Source organism: Myotis lucifugus, unplaced genomic scaffold, assembly GCF_000147115.1.
Source record: "Myotis lucifugus unplaced genomic scaffold, Myoluc2.0 scaffold_420, whole genome shotgun sequence".
Taxonomy (NCBI): Eukaryota; Metazoa; Chordata; class Mammalia; order Chiroptera; family Vespertilionidae; genus Myotis; species Myotis lucifugus.
This window is the reverse complement of record NW_005871468.1, coordinates 495,481-507,850: the sequence shown is the minus strand read 5'-3', so window position 1 is coordinate 507,850 and position 12,370 is coordinate 495,481. Positions and strand designations below refer to the sequence as shown.

The following is a 12,370-nucleotide window of genomic DNA, read 5'->3' as shown; positions in this document are numbered from 1 at the left end:
TTTATTATGGCCGGGGTCGCAAAAAATATTTCATTGGTGGGGCAGGGAGTTTGGACAAGCTTATAGCTATTCCCTTTCCCACAGCTTTTGTCAACTCCCTCCTAAGGGTGTACCTGGAGCTTTCCACAGTGTTTTCACCTCTGTATTACCTGATAGAAGGAGAGACTCCCGAGGAGTTCCCAGCTCTACCTGTATTGCCAGAAGCAGGGCTTGTCCTTTCTTAGGAAGTTGAATGATTGACTGACTGACTGACAAAGCTCTTACTCCATCCCCCTTAGATATTTCCTCCCCCAGAGCTGGAAAGGTGGCTCGGGCAGCTCCCATGGTGAGTGCCATTGCGGAGGTCCGGAACATGACATCCTTTTGAATCTGATCAGCACAAGGCCTCTACAACCTAGCCCACAGCCACTCAGGGCAAGGTAAAGGGCGTGCCCTGTGGTTCAGGCAGGGAAAACTGCAGCGGGGGGTGGGGGGGGTGGGGGGGGGCAGGGGGCAGATTGCAGATCCAAGTGGGACAGCCTAAAAGGTAGCCTGCAGAGGTGAGACCCCTGCTGGGCTCTGACAGACTCCTTCCCTGTTCTCTCCCTCCTTCTCCAACCTGCTCTCAGGGCCTCATGTACCGAGGCGTGCTGGACGCTCTGCTGCAGACGGCTCGGACAGAGGGCATTTTTGGCATGTACAAGGGTATTGGAGCCTCCTACTTCCGCCTCGGCCCTCACACCATCCTCTCCCTCTTCTTCTGGGACCAGCTTCGCTTCCTCTACTACACGTACACCAAGTAACAGCCACTCCCCCTCACTCCACCAAGTTGGCACTCCCTGGACACTTCTGCCTCCATTACTATGTCCTGGTGACTTCTTACCAGGCGACCTCTTATCCATCAGAGGGGGACAGCCAATCCCACTCCCTATCTGTTTTCTCAGGGTTGAATCACTACAAGAGATAGTTTCCCTCCCTTTGTGGCTGTCACTTTAAACTTTCTCTACCTGTCCCCCTGTACACTTCACTCCAAAGTTTATGTCCCCTCCTTTCTTCACTGCCAGCCTTGGGTCCCTTCTGATCACACGTACAACTTTAAAATCACCCTCCAAGACCAAAGGGAATTGGGGGGACCCAGGTGTCCTGTTAGATTCAAAGGCACAGAGATTATATTGGTTATAAAGCAAGTTTATTTCTGCAGAGAGGTGTCTTATGTTTATCCACAGGGAAGGAATTTGGGGAATATATCCCACCCTTTGTTCCCCTTGCAGAATGGGGTCCCCAAGTCTTCAGCGGCATCATGTAGCATTTCAGCATCTTTACTGGGGACCAAAGATGTTGGGATCATGGAGAGTCAGACTGGTCACCAGCTGTTCGAAGTCACCCAGGCTCCAGGGTGGAAGTGACAGATTTTCAGGGTCAAGAGATGACCTGTTGTCAGGGCTTGGGAGCGGGGGAACAGACGGGGAGAGAACATCATCCAGGCCTCATGTGTGGAAGTTACCCTTTCCTGTTCCTGGGACGACCTGGGTATCTGTGACCCCAAACCTCTGGCCCACTCCCACTTCCTTGGAGGACCCCACCAGCCCATGCTCCTGGGGACCCCACCCTTGAGCCATGTGCCCTTTCTGTCCTCCTTACGGGGGCTGATTGAAGGTGAGCAGGAGATCAGTCTGGTACGGAGTCAGCCTCAGCAAGGCCTGGTGCAGGGTCACGTCCTTCGCTACCTAAAGGGATCGGTGTCAGGATGTTCTCGGGCCCCCCTCTTCGCCCCTCCGGGCCATCTCACTCGCCCTTACCTGCTGGTTCTCTTTAGCCACCTGCTGCTTGCCCGAGAGGACCCAGGCTTCTTCACAGCAGCCCCTCAGGCCCAGGTTCTCCAAGAGGAGGGGCTGCACAGCCTCCACTTGAACAGTCCTGGCGCCCTGCACCCCACCAACGTCCTCAAAGTGGTACCTGGAGCGGGGAGGGGCAGGGTCAGAAGGGGCACCTCCCACCGTCGCCCCACAAGCATCTTGAAGTCTAGGCTTCGCTCACTCTGCGTGACACGTGGCTGCCCTTGGAGTTCTCGTCGCCCAGGGGAACCGGCCCGCGAAGGCCCCGCCCACTCCGGGCCCGGGCCTCCCATTGGCCAGCCGCGGCCCGGCCCGCTCACCGCGCGGCCTCCTCTCCCCGCACGTGGGCCTGCAGCTCCAGAAGCTCCACGATCAGGCTCTGGTCCGTCACGCGGTGGCAGAAAACTTCCTGGTTGTCCGGGACCGGTCGGAGGTCGCTGGAGGGAGGCGAGGCAGGCACGGGTTGACCCCGGCTCCTCTCCGCAGCCCCACCCGGTCGGCTTCCATCCGCGCGGGGGCGTTTCTCACCTCACGTCAATGGCCCCGGGGGGGAGCGTGGCGGAGAAGGCGCCCCCGAACAGTGGGTAGTCTTGCGTGGGCTCCATGGGCCAGGGACTAGAGAGATTTAAAGGGAAATCGACACGGGGCCACGTGGCGTCCCGGCCCCGCGATCCGCCGCAGCCCCCCGCCCTTACCGGGCTGCCTCCGCTCCGGCCCTTTAAGATGCGGCCCCGCCCCTGCGATCGCGCCGGCCAGTGGGCGCCCGCGCCTCCGCCAAGGCCCGCGGGGCGCTCCCAGAAGTCCGGTCCCTCGGAGGGCGCGGGCGGGGCCGCGGGGCCGCCTGGGAGTGAGACCCGGTCCTGGGTTTGTGACGTCCGGTGGCGGCTAACTCGCGCCCGCCCGTCTCCTCCTCTTAAAGGGGCCGCACGGTCTAAGAATATCGCTGAGACCCTCCGGAGGGGTCGTTGCTCGTCCGAGTGACCGGTGCCTGGGTCCGGGGAGTCGGTTCTCCGCCACCCAGGCCCCTTCAAAGGCCTCTGGACAGCGAATGAGCCGCCAGATCGCCAATTCCCGGAGCGGTGGATCGGTTGCAGGGAAGTAAGGGAACAATGGGGCCAGGTGTGGGGCCGGATTAGGATTCGGGCCTCACCCCTTCCTGGAAGGGAGACCCAGCCCGAGGATTATATAGCTAATCCTTCTCAAATCTTCGCCTCGGAGGGCGTGGGGAGGAGGGCCCATACCGCCCCCGCACACCTGGACCAAAGCACAGGTTAAGCCCCCTGTTGTTTTCCTTGCGCAGGTTTGTCCTTAAGTTTCTGCTCAGTTCCATCCTCCCAGCTAATCTCTCCATTCATCTTTGATCCCCAACACCTGGCCGAGTGTTTAGAGCATAACAGCCCCTTTGTGCACTGAGTGATTACGTGGTTCTGGAACCCAGGGGGCCGCTCAGGCCCTCAGCCAGGAGCTGAGCTAGAGGATCCTCATCCTACGGCCATCCCTCCCACGGGATTCCAAGTGCCGACCATACCTCTGGACCCGAATAATTCTGTAACACGGGCCAGAGGGCACATGTATTTTGGTACCTTACTCTGCCAGGCCCTGTGTGAAGGGCTGGAGACACAAAGGCAATTAGGGCACAACCCCTGCCTCGCAGGAGGTATACAGGGAACTGTGGACTCGGAAGTCAGGGTAGCCTAGTGTGGAGAGCGGCCACAGCGTTTGGACAGGGTCAGCCTGGGACCAATGAGAGGGCATGATCCTTTCTGGCAAAGCCACGTGCAAACCCTCCCAGCACAATTATAGCCAAAGGGTATAGTTGTAAGCTTGACCTTATGATCCGAACTTGTGGTCCCACGTGGCTAAGTGATAAGGGCTGCGGGAGGTGCAGCAAGTAAACAAAGCTTGATCAGGTGCGTGTAATTGAGTAGATTCGAATGGGAGAATGTTGTAACCATGCCCTTACTTTGCCTCATGGAGTCTGGCTGTAAAATAAAGACTCGGCCTGTCTCTCCATCAGAGAATCAGCATCCCACCTAGACCCAGCTTTCTTCTCTTGTCTGTCTTTTCTAAATCCTTCACCGCCCCCTCTCAGGTTCACCCATGGCCATGCCCGCTCGTCACAGCCGCAGTGATGGCGAACCTATGACACGCCTGTCAGAGGTGACACGCGAACTCATTTTTTTTGGTTGATTTTTCTTTGTTAAATGGCATTTAAATATATAAAATAAATATCAAAAATATAAGTCTTTGTTTTACTATGGTTGCAAATATCAAAAAATTTCTATATGTGACACGGCACCAGAGTTAAGTTAGGGTTTTTCAGAATGCTGGCAAGCCGAGCTCAAAAGGTTTGAAAATAGGCAGGGTCACCGGCACAGGCACGGGCATGGGAGGGACCTAAAAAAAAAGAAAAGAAAGTGGGCAAAGGACCTGAACAGACACTTCTCCAAAGAGGATAGATGGCCAATAGACATATGAACAGATGCTCAACTTCACTAATCACCAGAAAAATGCAAATTAAAACCACAATGAGGTATCACTTTACACCTGTCAGAATGGCTGTTATCAATGTCAACAGCCCTAGCTAGTTTGCTCAGTGGATAGAGCATTGGCCTACGGACTGTGGACGAAAGGGGCCACGTGCTGACCTGACAAGCTCAGGAGAGGCCTGCATGGCAGTTTTGCAGACTCGGAGACCTAAAATAACCACAAAGGATGGTCTGAAATTAAACTTTAACTAAAAGCAGTGATGGTGGGCAGTTACGTCCTAGGCCAGTATCTTCACTGACAAGGTCAACCTTTACCTTAACTGAGCCTATCTGTCTTTTTGCATCTATGATAACACACCCTTGAAATGTCTGGGTAACTTATGACTTCCCTGTATCTGGAGCCCCTGGGGCACAGCCAGGTGTGCTGGCCCAGGACAGATGCCGCAGATTCTTTCATTTATCATGTTAATTGTTCCTGCACCCACCTAAGTATGTGTCCATCATTTTACTTTTTATCCTATCCTAGAGGTTCCCCCCACCCCCCCCCCACCCCCGCTTCACTTAATCCCACCTCCTTAATCTAACACCAATGAATTTCATGCAACCCACCTATGCTCCTCCTTTGATTGGAATGTATAAATACGGATGTAACCCCGCCATTCTCCGGAGCATTATCTCAATTCGTTGAGGTTCTGCTTCCCGGCATATGTCGACAGTTGGGCTCAAATAAACTCACAAAAATTCTTTACAGGTTTCAATGGTTTTTTTACATTAACAGGACTGAAGGGCCCCAGGTTCAACTCTGGTCAAGGGTACATGCCCGGGTTGCAGGGGCTCGATCCCCAGTGGGAACGTGCAGGAAGCAGCCGATCGATGACTCTCTCTTATCATTGATGTCTCTGTCTCGTTCTCCCTTCTTCTCTGAAAGCAATAAAAGTATATTTTAAAATAATGAAAATAAATTAAAAATGGAACTGCGTATGACCCTGTGATTCCACTTCCAGGAATTTATCCAAAGAAATCCGAAACACTAATTCAAAAGAATATGTACACTATTTTCATTGCGACATTATTTACAATAGTCAAGATTTGGAAGCAGCCCAAGTGCCCATCAGTAGATGAGTTGATAAAAATGATGTGGTGCATTTACACAATGGAATACTACTCAGCCGTGAAAACAAAGGAAATCTTACCTTTTGTGACAGCATGGATGGACCTGGAAATTATTATGCTGAGTGAAATAAGCCAGTCAGAGAAAGACAAGTACCATAAGATTCCATTTATATGCGGAAACTGACGAGCAAAATAAACTAACAAAATGGAGACAGTCTCATAGACACAGACAACAGACTGACAGTTTCAGTGGGGAGAGTAGTTGGGGGCTGGGTGAGATGGGTGAAGGGATCAAGCAAAGAAAAAAAATTCTCATGGACACAGACAACAGTTGGTGATTGCGGGAGGGTAGGAGGAGTTAGAAGTGGGTAAAGAGGGGATAAATAGTGATAGAAGGAGACTCGACTTAGGGTGGTAAACACAAATACAATATACAGATGATGTATTATAGAATTGTATACCTGAAACCTATATAATTAATAAAGTAAAAATAAAAAAGCAATCAATGAATGCATATATAAGTGGAACAACAAATCAATATCTTTCTCTCTAAAAAAAATCAATAAATAAAAATAATAGAAAAGTTAAGAAATGATGTACAATAAAGAACTTGACTGTCTATGGTTCCTAGGAGGGAAATTCTAAATCCTTGGACTTTCCCTAGCTAGCAATAGAAGTTCTTTGTTACTCATAATGGGCCCTGATAGTTTATACTAATGAGATGATTAGATAGTTTATGCAAAGGAAAGAGTCAGGATGGGGGAAGGCCACATCAGAAAAAACAGCCACGTGATTAAAGGGTTAGCACTTTGAGCCACTTGTTAACAAACCAATAAAACCCCAATAAAAATTCTGGACACTGAAGCTCAGGGAAACTTCTTGGTTGGTAAACACATCAATGTGCCAGGAGGGTGGTGCACCCTTACTCCCGGGGAAAAGGGCGTGGACGACGTGCTTCTGGGACCCTTCCAGACCTGGCCAATGTATATTCTTACAATGAAATGGTAATCATGGGCACAGCACTTCCCTGAGTCCTGAGAGTTATTCTTGCAATTACTGAACCTGTGAGGATGGCAGGAACCCCTGAATATGTGGACAGCCTGGGAACCCATGAGATGTATGGCTGGCCTCTGAAATCAGGGCAGTCTCATAGAAAACTGAGTCCTTAACTTGTGGGATCTGGTGCCAACTCCTGATGGTCAGCACCAGAATTGTATAGTAGTAGTATGTCTAGTTAGTGTTAGACCAGTTGGGGGTGAAATAGAATAAGAACCCATTATACTATCCCAAGTTCACGGTGGTAGAGGGTCTGCACTAAGCTGGTAGAGGAAGAGTTCCCATCACAGCTCTTCAAAATCTGATGGATCCTCATGGAGAGGAGGGAGGCAGGTCATAGTCTCCAGGGTAAGGCGGGGTTTTCTTGGGCTGCAACCCAAACTAGGATCCCTGTGTCGCCAACCCAGTTGGAATGTCCCCTGACCCCTGTCCCTTCCCTTGGAACCTCCTAGAAGGTGCCACCAGGAGTCTGAGGGGTCCCAGACTCCAAAGTGCCTTTTAATTTGGCTCTTTTCACCTGCTTTACATTTCCTTATATAGGTGAGGTATTTGGGAGTGGGGAGAGCTGTCTGTACTATGTTGGGAAAGGATCTAGGGAAGAGAGGTCGGTGAAGACAAGGTCAGCAGGGCTAGGATTCAGTGGCCAAGGAGAATAGGCTGGCCTCTCTAGTGTCTTCTGTTGCCCTGGATACCTTCCCAGGGGCATCCCAGGATACTCAGTGACTCACGCAGTGGGAAGCTAAGCCAGTCAACTGGTTAGGCTGTAACGTTAGCAGTGCCCTTTCTTCTCAGTCTCCCCCTTCTCTGCCAACCCCTTAAATGGGGCGTTACCAGGCCCTACACACTCCTCCTAGATAACCTTACCCATGCATACGCCAGTGCCTCCCAAACCTTCATCATGTCCACCCAAGATCTCTCTTTTTTTAATGTTTAATATATTTTTTATTGACTTCAGAGAAGAAGGAAGAAGGAGATCAATGGTGAGAGAGAATTATTAATCGGCTGCCTCCTGCACACCCACTACTGGGGATCAAGCAGGCAACCCCGGCATGTGCCCTGACCGGGAATCAAACCTGGGACCCTTCTGTCCGAAGGCTGATGCTTTATCCACTGAGCCAAACCAGCTAGGGCCCCAAGACCTCTTCTGCCTCTGGAGGCCCCTAATTCATGCCCCACCAATGCCTCAAACTCAACACATCTTTCTCCCAAACATGTGCCATCTACTGTGCTCCTATTACAGCTGATGGAATGATCACCCACCAATGAACCCAGCAAGTAGTCTGGGCATTGGCTCTTTTCTTTCTCTCCTCACAGCCAGATCCTAAACATTCTTCCTCCGAATGTCTCTCAAATCCTTCCATTTCTTTCCATATCCACTGCCACAACCCCAGTCCTGGCCAGCATTATTTCTACCTGGATGCTGCAAAGCCTTCTTATTGAATTCCCCACATCCTCTCCTTTCTCCTCTGTAGCTGGAGTGATCTTTCAAAAATGCAAATCGAGCCTGGCTGGCGTGGCTCAGTGGTTGAGTGTTGATCTCTGAATTAGGAGGCCATGGTTTGATTCCCGGTCAGGGCAGATGCCCAGGTTGCAGGCTCAATCCCTGGTGTGGGGTATGCAGGAGGCAGCTGATCAGTGATTCTTTCATCATTGATGTTTCTCTCTCTCTCCCTTCCTCTCTGAAATCAATAAAAAAATATTTTTAAAAAATGCAAATCTGCCGAAACCGGTTTGGCTCAGTGGATAGAGCGTCGGCCTGTGGACCGAAAGGTCCCGGGTTCGATTCCGGTCAAGGGCATGTACTTGGGTTGCAGGCACATCCCCAGTAGGAGATGTGCAGGAGGCAGCTGATCGATGATTCTCTCTCATCGATGTTTCTAACTCTCTATCTCTCTCCCTTCCTCTCTGTAAAAAAATCAATAAAATATATTTTTAAAAAAATAAAATAAAAAATGCAAATCTACATGTTTATCCTCTATATAACCCCCTTCAAATGGTTTCCCATTGCTCTTACGATAAAGTCCAGATTCCTTAACATGCTGCTAGTGCCTGTCCCATTTATAGTGTTCCAGACAGACCCATGTTTGTTCAATTCCTTAACTCACTATCGCTCACTTCTGAGGCTTTGCAAATATTCTTTCCTAGGGTACCTTCCCTTCCCTTTCTTGTAGTAGTCTGCTACTCATTCCTCAGGTCTCAGCAAATCCCAGGAATCCTTCCTTGATCCTCAAACTTTGGGCTGCATTCCCTGCTATGGGTTCCCACGGGACCCTGAGCTTCCCCTAAAACAGTGGTTCTCAACCTTCTGGACCTTTAAATACAGTTCCTCATGTTGTGACCCAACCATAAAATTATTTTTGTTGCTACTTCATAACTGTAATGTTGCTACTATTATGAATCGTAATGTCAATATCTGATATGCAGGATGGTCTTAGGCGACCCCTGTGAAAGGGTCGTTCAACCGCCAAAGGGGTCGTGACCCACAGTTTGAGAACCCCTGCCCTAAAAGATACTTCATTGAAATTGCTTGTTCCAGCCCATGTGGCTCAGTGGTTGAGCATTGAGCTACGAACCAGGAGGTCAAGGTTTGATTTCCCAGTCAGGGCCCATGCCCGGGGTTGTGGGCTCAATCCCTAGGAGGGGGCATGTAGGAGGCAGCCAATCAATGTTCTCTTTCATGATTGATGTTTCTCTCTTTCCCTCTCCCTTCCTCTCTGAAATATGTATATCTATTTTTTTAAGGAAGAAATTCTTGTTCCAACTTTCTCCCTCCATGTGTGCCACCTGGGAGGAGGCCCTTGGCCATTTTCTTACCCAAATGACAGATTGGGTGTCATATCCTTTGTCCCCTTCTGTAGTCACAGACTGCTCCTGCAGCCTGACCAGGCAGGTGAAGCTGGCAAACCCACCCTTCCCCAGGGGAAAACGGCCCACCGTCACAGGCACTCCTGGTGGGTTGCTCACAGAGGAAGGTCTTTCCTGAAGGCCGAGATAGGACCCAAGACCCAGGCTCCATTATTTCAGTCCACAGGGCTCCACCCGGTGGCTGTTTGCTGCCCTCAAGTGCCCAATGACAGATTTCTTTGATTTCGCCCCAGGGTCTTGAATACCACAGGTGCTGGGGGAATACAGCTCATGGGACTGGGGGACGCTGAAGGCTCAGCTGCTGTGAGACCCCCGCCTCCCTCAGGCTCACAAATGTCTGTCCCACCTCTTCTCCTTGCAGTCAGTTCCCGTGTCCATGCCCTGGTTGTGTCTGGTGTCCCAGGTGCTGTTTGGAGGGACACTCTGGAGAAAGTGGCCTTCTCCAGGTAGCCCCATGTGGACCCTCTGTACACTCCTCCCTGTCCTCAGCCTCCACCAGCAGTGCTCTTTCCAGCACATGCGCCCACAGGAGACTATCATGCTTGCTCAGCTCAGTGCTGTTTCTTTTGTCCAATTAAGACAAGACTTACTGGTTCTCCCTGTCTCCTCACCCTGTCAACCCAGCAGGAAGCAAGAATGAAGAGAAGCAAGCACCCGTCCTTTAAGGACACTTGGAAGTTGTACACACCACTTTCTCTCCCATTGGCCAGCATCTAGTCAGGTGGAAGGGAAGTGGGGAGAGGTCTTTATTTTGAGAAGCCACCGCCCCTGCTAAAATACTGGAGGATTCTGTTTCTAGAGGGGGAATCGGGATATGGGAGCATTGGGCCGTCTCCTCCACAGGGAGTACTGGGTAAGCAGGCAGAACACAAAGAAGGGGTGAAGGTGACATAGGAAGGCATCAACCTAAGATGGGCACGATTGATTCTCTACGAAGAGAGTGGAAGTGCTACAGGGAAGACCCAAATTCCAACTCCCTGGCCCGAGGACGGTGCGGTGAGGTGTGAGAATAAAAGCCATCACTTGGAGAGGTTTTCAGAGGAGAACTGGTGTTTTCCATGCAGTGAAGAGGTGCAGAGAAGAGAAAGCCTGGAGGAGTTTGCTAAAGGGTCTTGAGAGAGGTCGGGAAAGACAGGAGCTGGGCCAGGGGCCAGGAAGGACAGAGTTGTGTGGCTACTGGATGAGAACAGATGAGAAGCTGGTCCTGGCAGTGTCAGAGGGTGATCCACACCAGAAACTGTTCCACCACCAAAATGTATGAATTTACCCATCACAACCAATCAGCAGGTAATCACACACCATCCTCCTTGTGCATCAAGCATTTAGTAAACTTGGTATCTAAGCCTTGCTATCTGCCCTCAAATTATACATTTGAGATTATCTAAACATTTTACATATACATACACACTGCTTCCCAAGGGCAGGAATACTCAAATGCACAAAATAATCCATATTAGCCCCACACTGCTCAGGGTGAGTCAGTTTGCAAAACAAGAAACAATTATTTTCTCCATAGCCCTCATTTAAGTCTCATTGTGACCAGTCTCTTCGGAGAGGTGTGATCCATCTCCCCACTCCCCCAGGCCCCATACACTCCAGGATCTGAGATAATAGTCTCCATTCTCAGGGATACATCTTTCATCAAGATGCTGAACTATGTATGCCTGGCCGGGGTGGCTCAGTGGTTGAGCATCGACCTATGAATCAGGAGGTCATGGTTCAATTCCCAGTCAGGGCACATGCCCGGGTTGTGGGCTCAAGCCCCAATGTGGGGTGCGCAGGAGACAGCTGATCAATGATCACTCCCATCATTGATGTCTCTATCTCTCTCTCCCTTCCTCTCTGAAAACAATAAAAACATATTTTAAAAATAAATTTAAAAAAAAAGATGTTGAACTATTTAGGGGCAAATGAACTTGAGTTGTATAACAGAGAAGTCACAGGAAGTTGTTGGGAGCCATTATAAATCACATATACATCTCCAGTTTACAGCATAATAGGTTTATGGCTCCTCCAAGCCAACTCCCCGTTTGGCCTGGAGTTAAAAGATAACCTACCCTCACCCTAAGCACAAACCTGCTACATCTCCGCTGATAAGCGCATAGCTGTGACATTCCAGAGCCTTTGTTACATCCTTAATGATAGGTTACAGCCCATGGACCCCCTTTACCCACTCCCCTCCTCTAGAAATAACATAAATACCCCTCGCTGTAAAAATAAAACTGAGGCTTGATCAGAACTTTGTCTTGCCTCCACTTCTTCGCGTCTCCTATCCTCTCATTCCTTTGCAGGATTTGGTGCGGTGTACCCACGATGCGTGCCCTGCAGGTCGGGGCAGGAAGTGACTTCTACACACAGTCCTGTGAGTAAAGGAAGCGACGGGTAGCTGTCAGCAGGAACTCTTGATAATGCTGCTGCCAAGAAATGTGACTGCAGGACAGTGAGCCGCAGATGCAGCACGAGGGAGCATGGGCCTGGCTCTGCCGCTTACAGCTGTGTGACCTCTAGGCAATTTAACCTCCATTCTTTCTTCCTTTTTTTTTTTAAGAAATGGGGCTAGTACCTTGCTGAATTCTGTGAGAAATAACTTAGATACATATAAACCGCCTAGCACATGCTTGGCTCATGGTAAATGCCACATTCAGCTACTGTTTTAAATCCCGTTAGACATAAATTCCCTGGGGCAATGACAGCGCTTGGCACTGCAACTAATCACCCGATATTAATAGAAGGGTTAAGGCTCAGTTGTAGGAATGAAAGTGCTGACCACTCCTGTCAGGAAGGAAGCTGTTAAATTAGAAGCAAAATTAGGAATATTGAGTTCAGAGGCCAGAGACCCTATCGGAGAAACTTCTGCCAACAAAAGCTTACATGGACACAATGCTGCATTTTTAATGAGGAATCCAGAAAGCTTCTGCTGTTTTTCAGATAAGAATGCTGACATCCGGACTTGCATGCTTTTGTTTGGCTCCACCCTCTAAACCTCAGTGATGAGCAAAGGGCCGGAAAACATCCCTCCGAGCCCAGGTGAGT

At 50.1% G+C, this 12,370-nt stretch overlaps 2 protein-coding genes across 3 annotated transcripts in view; one reads left to right on the top strand and one right to left on the bottom strand.

Annotated features, from left to right (window-relative positions):
- The window catches only part of SLC25A35 (solute carrier family 25 member 35), a 4,584-nt gene extending 3,405 nt beyond the window's left edge, over positions 1-1,179 (top strand). Inside the window, 3 exon segments of the mRNA XM_023743939.1 lie at positions 288-397; positions 399-419; positions 609-1,179. Coding sequence (XP_023599707.1) covers positions 288-397; positions 399-419; positions 609-782 — 305 coding nt within the window. The 3' untranslated portion in view covers positions 783-1,179.
- On the bottom strand, positions 1,152-2,674 carry RANGRF (RAN guanine nucleotide release factor). 2 transcript variants are annotated; one of them, XM_014467963.2, is made up of 6 exons: positions 2,510-2,669; positions 2,343-2,429; positions 2,135-2,251; positions 1,779-1,935; positions 1,621-1,706; positions 1,152-1,422 (listed from the first exon to the last, which is right to left on the bottom strand). In XM_014467963.2, the coding sequence occupies exons 2-6, from the start codon at positions 2,417-2,419 to the stop codon at positions 1,299-1,301; spliced, it is 561 nt and encodes a 186-aa protein (XP_014323449.1). In that variant the 5' UTR covers positions 2,420-2,429; positions 2,510-2,669; the 3' UTR covers positions 1,152-1,298. The 2 variants fall into 2 exon arrangements, with proteins under 2 accessions (XP_014323449.1, XP_023599706.1); XM_023743938.1 differs by having other exon boundaries at positions 1,297-1,422; positions 1,588-1,706; positions 2,510-2,674.
- Between the last annotated feature and the right edge of the window lie 9,696 nt (positions 2,675-12,370).

Excerpts from the sequence above, each read along its gene's own strand:
- RANGRF (XM_014467963.2), bottom strand. The coding sequence starts at position 2,419 with ATGGAGCCCACGCAAGACTACCCACTGTTCGGGGGCGCCTTCTCCGCC. Across the intron at positions 1,936-2,134 it reads CGGGGAGAGGAGGCCGCGCG|GTACCACTTTGAGGACGTTG; the intron begins GTGAGCGGGCCG and ends TCCCCGCTCCAG. Across the intron at positions 1,423-1,620 it reads CTCACCTTCAATCAGCCCCC|CCCTGACAACAGGTCATCTC; the intron begins GTAAGGAGGACA and ends CCCGCTCCCAAG.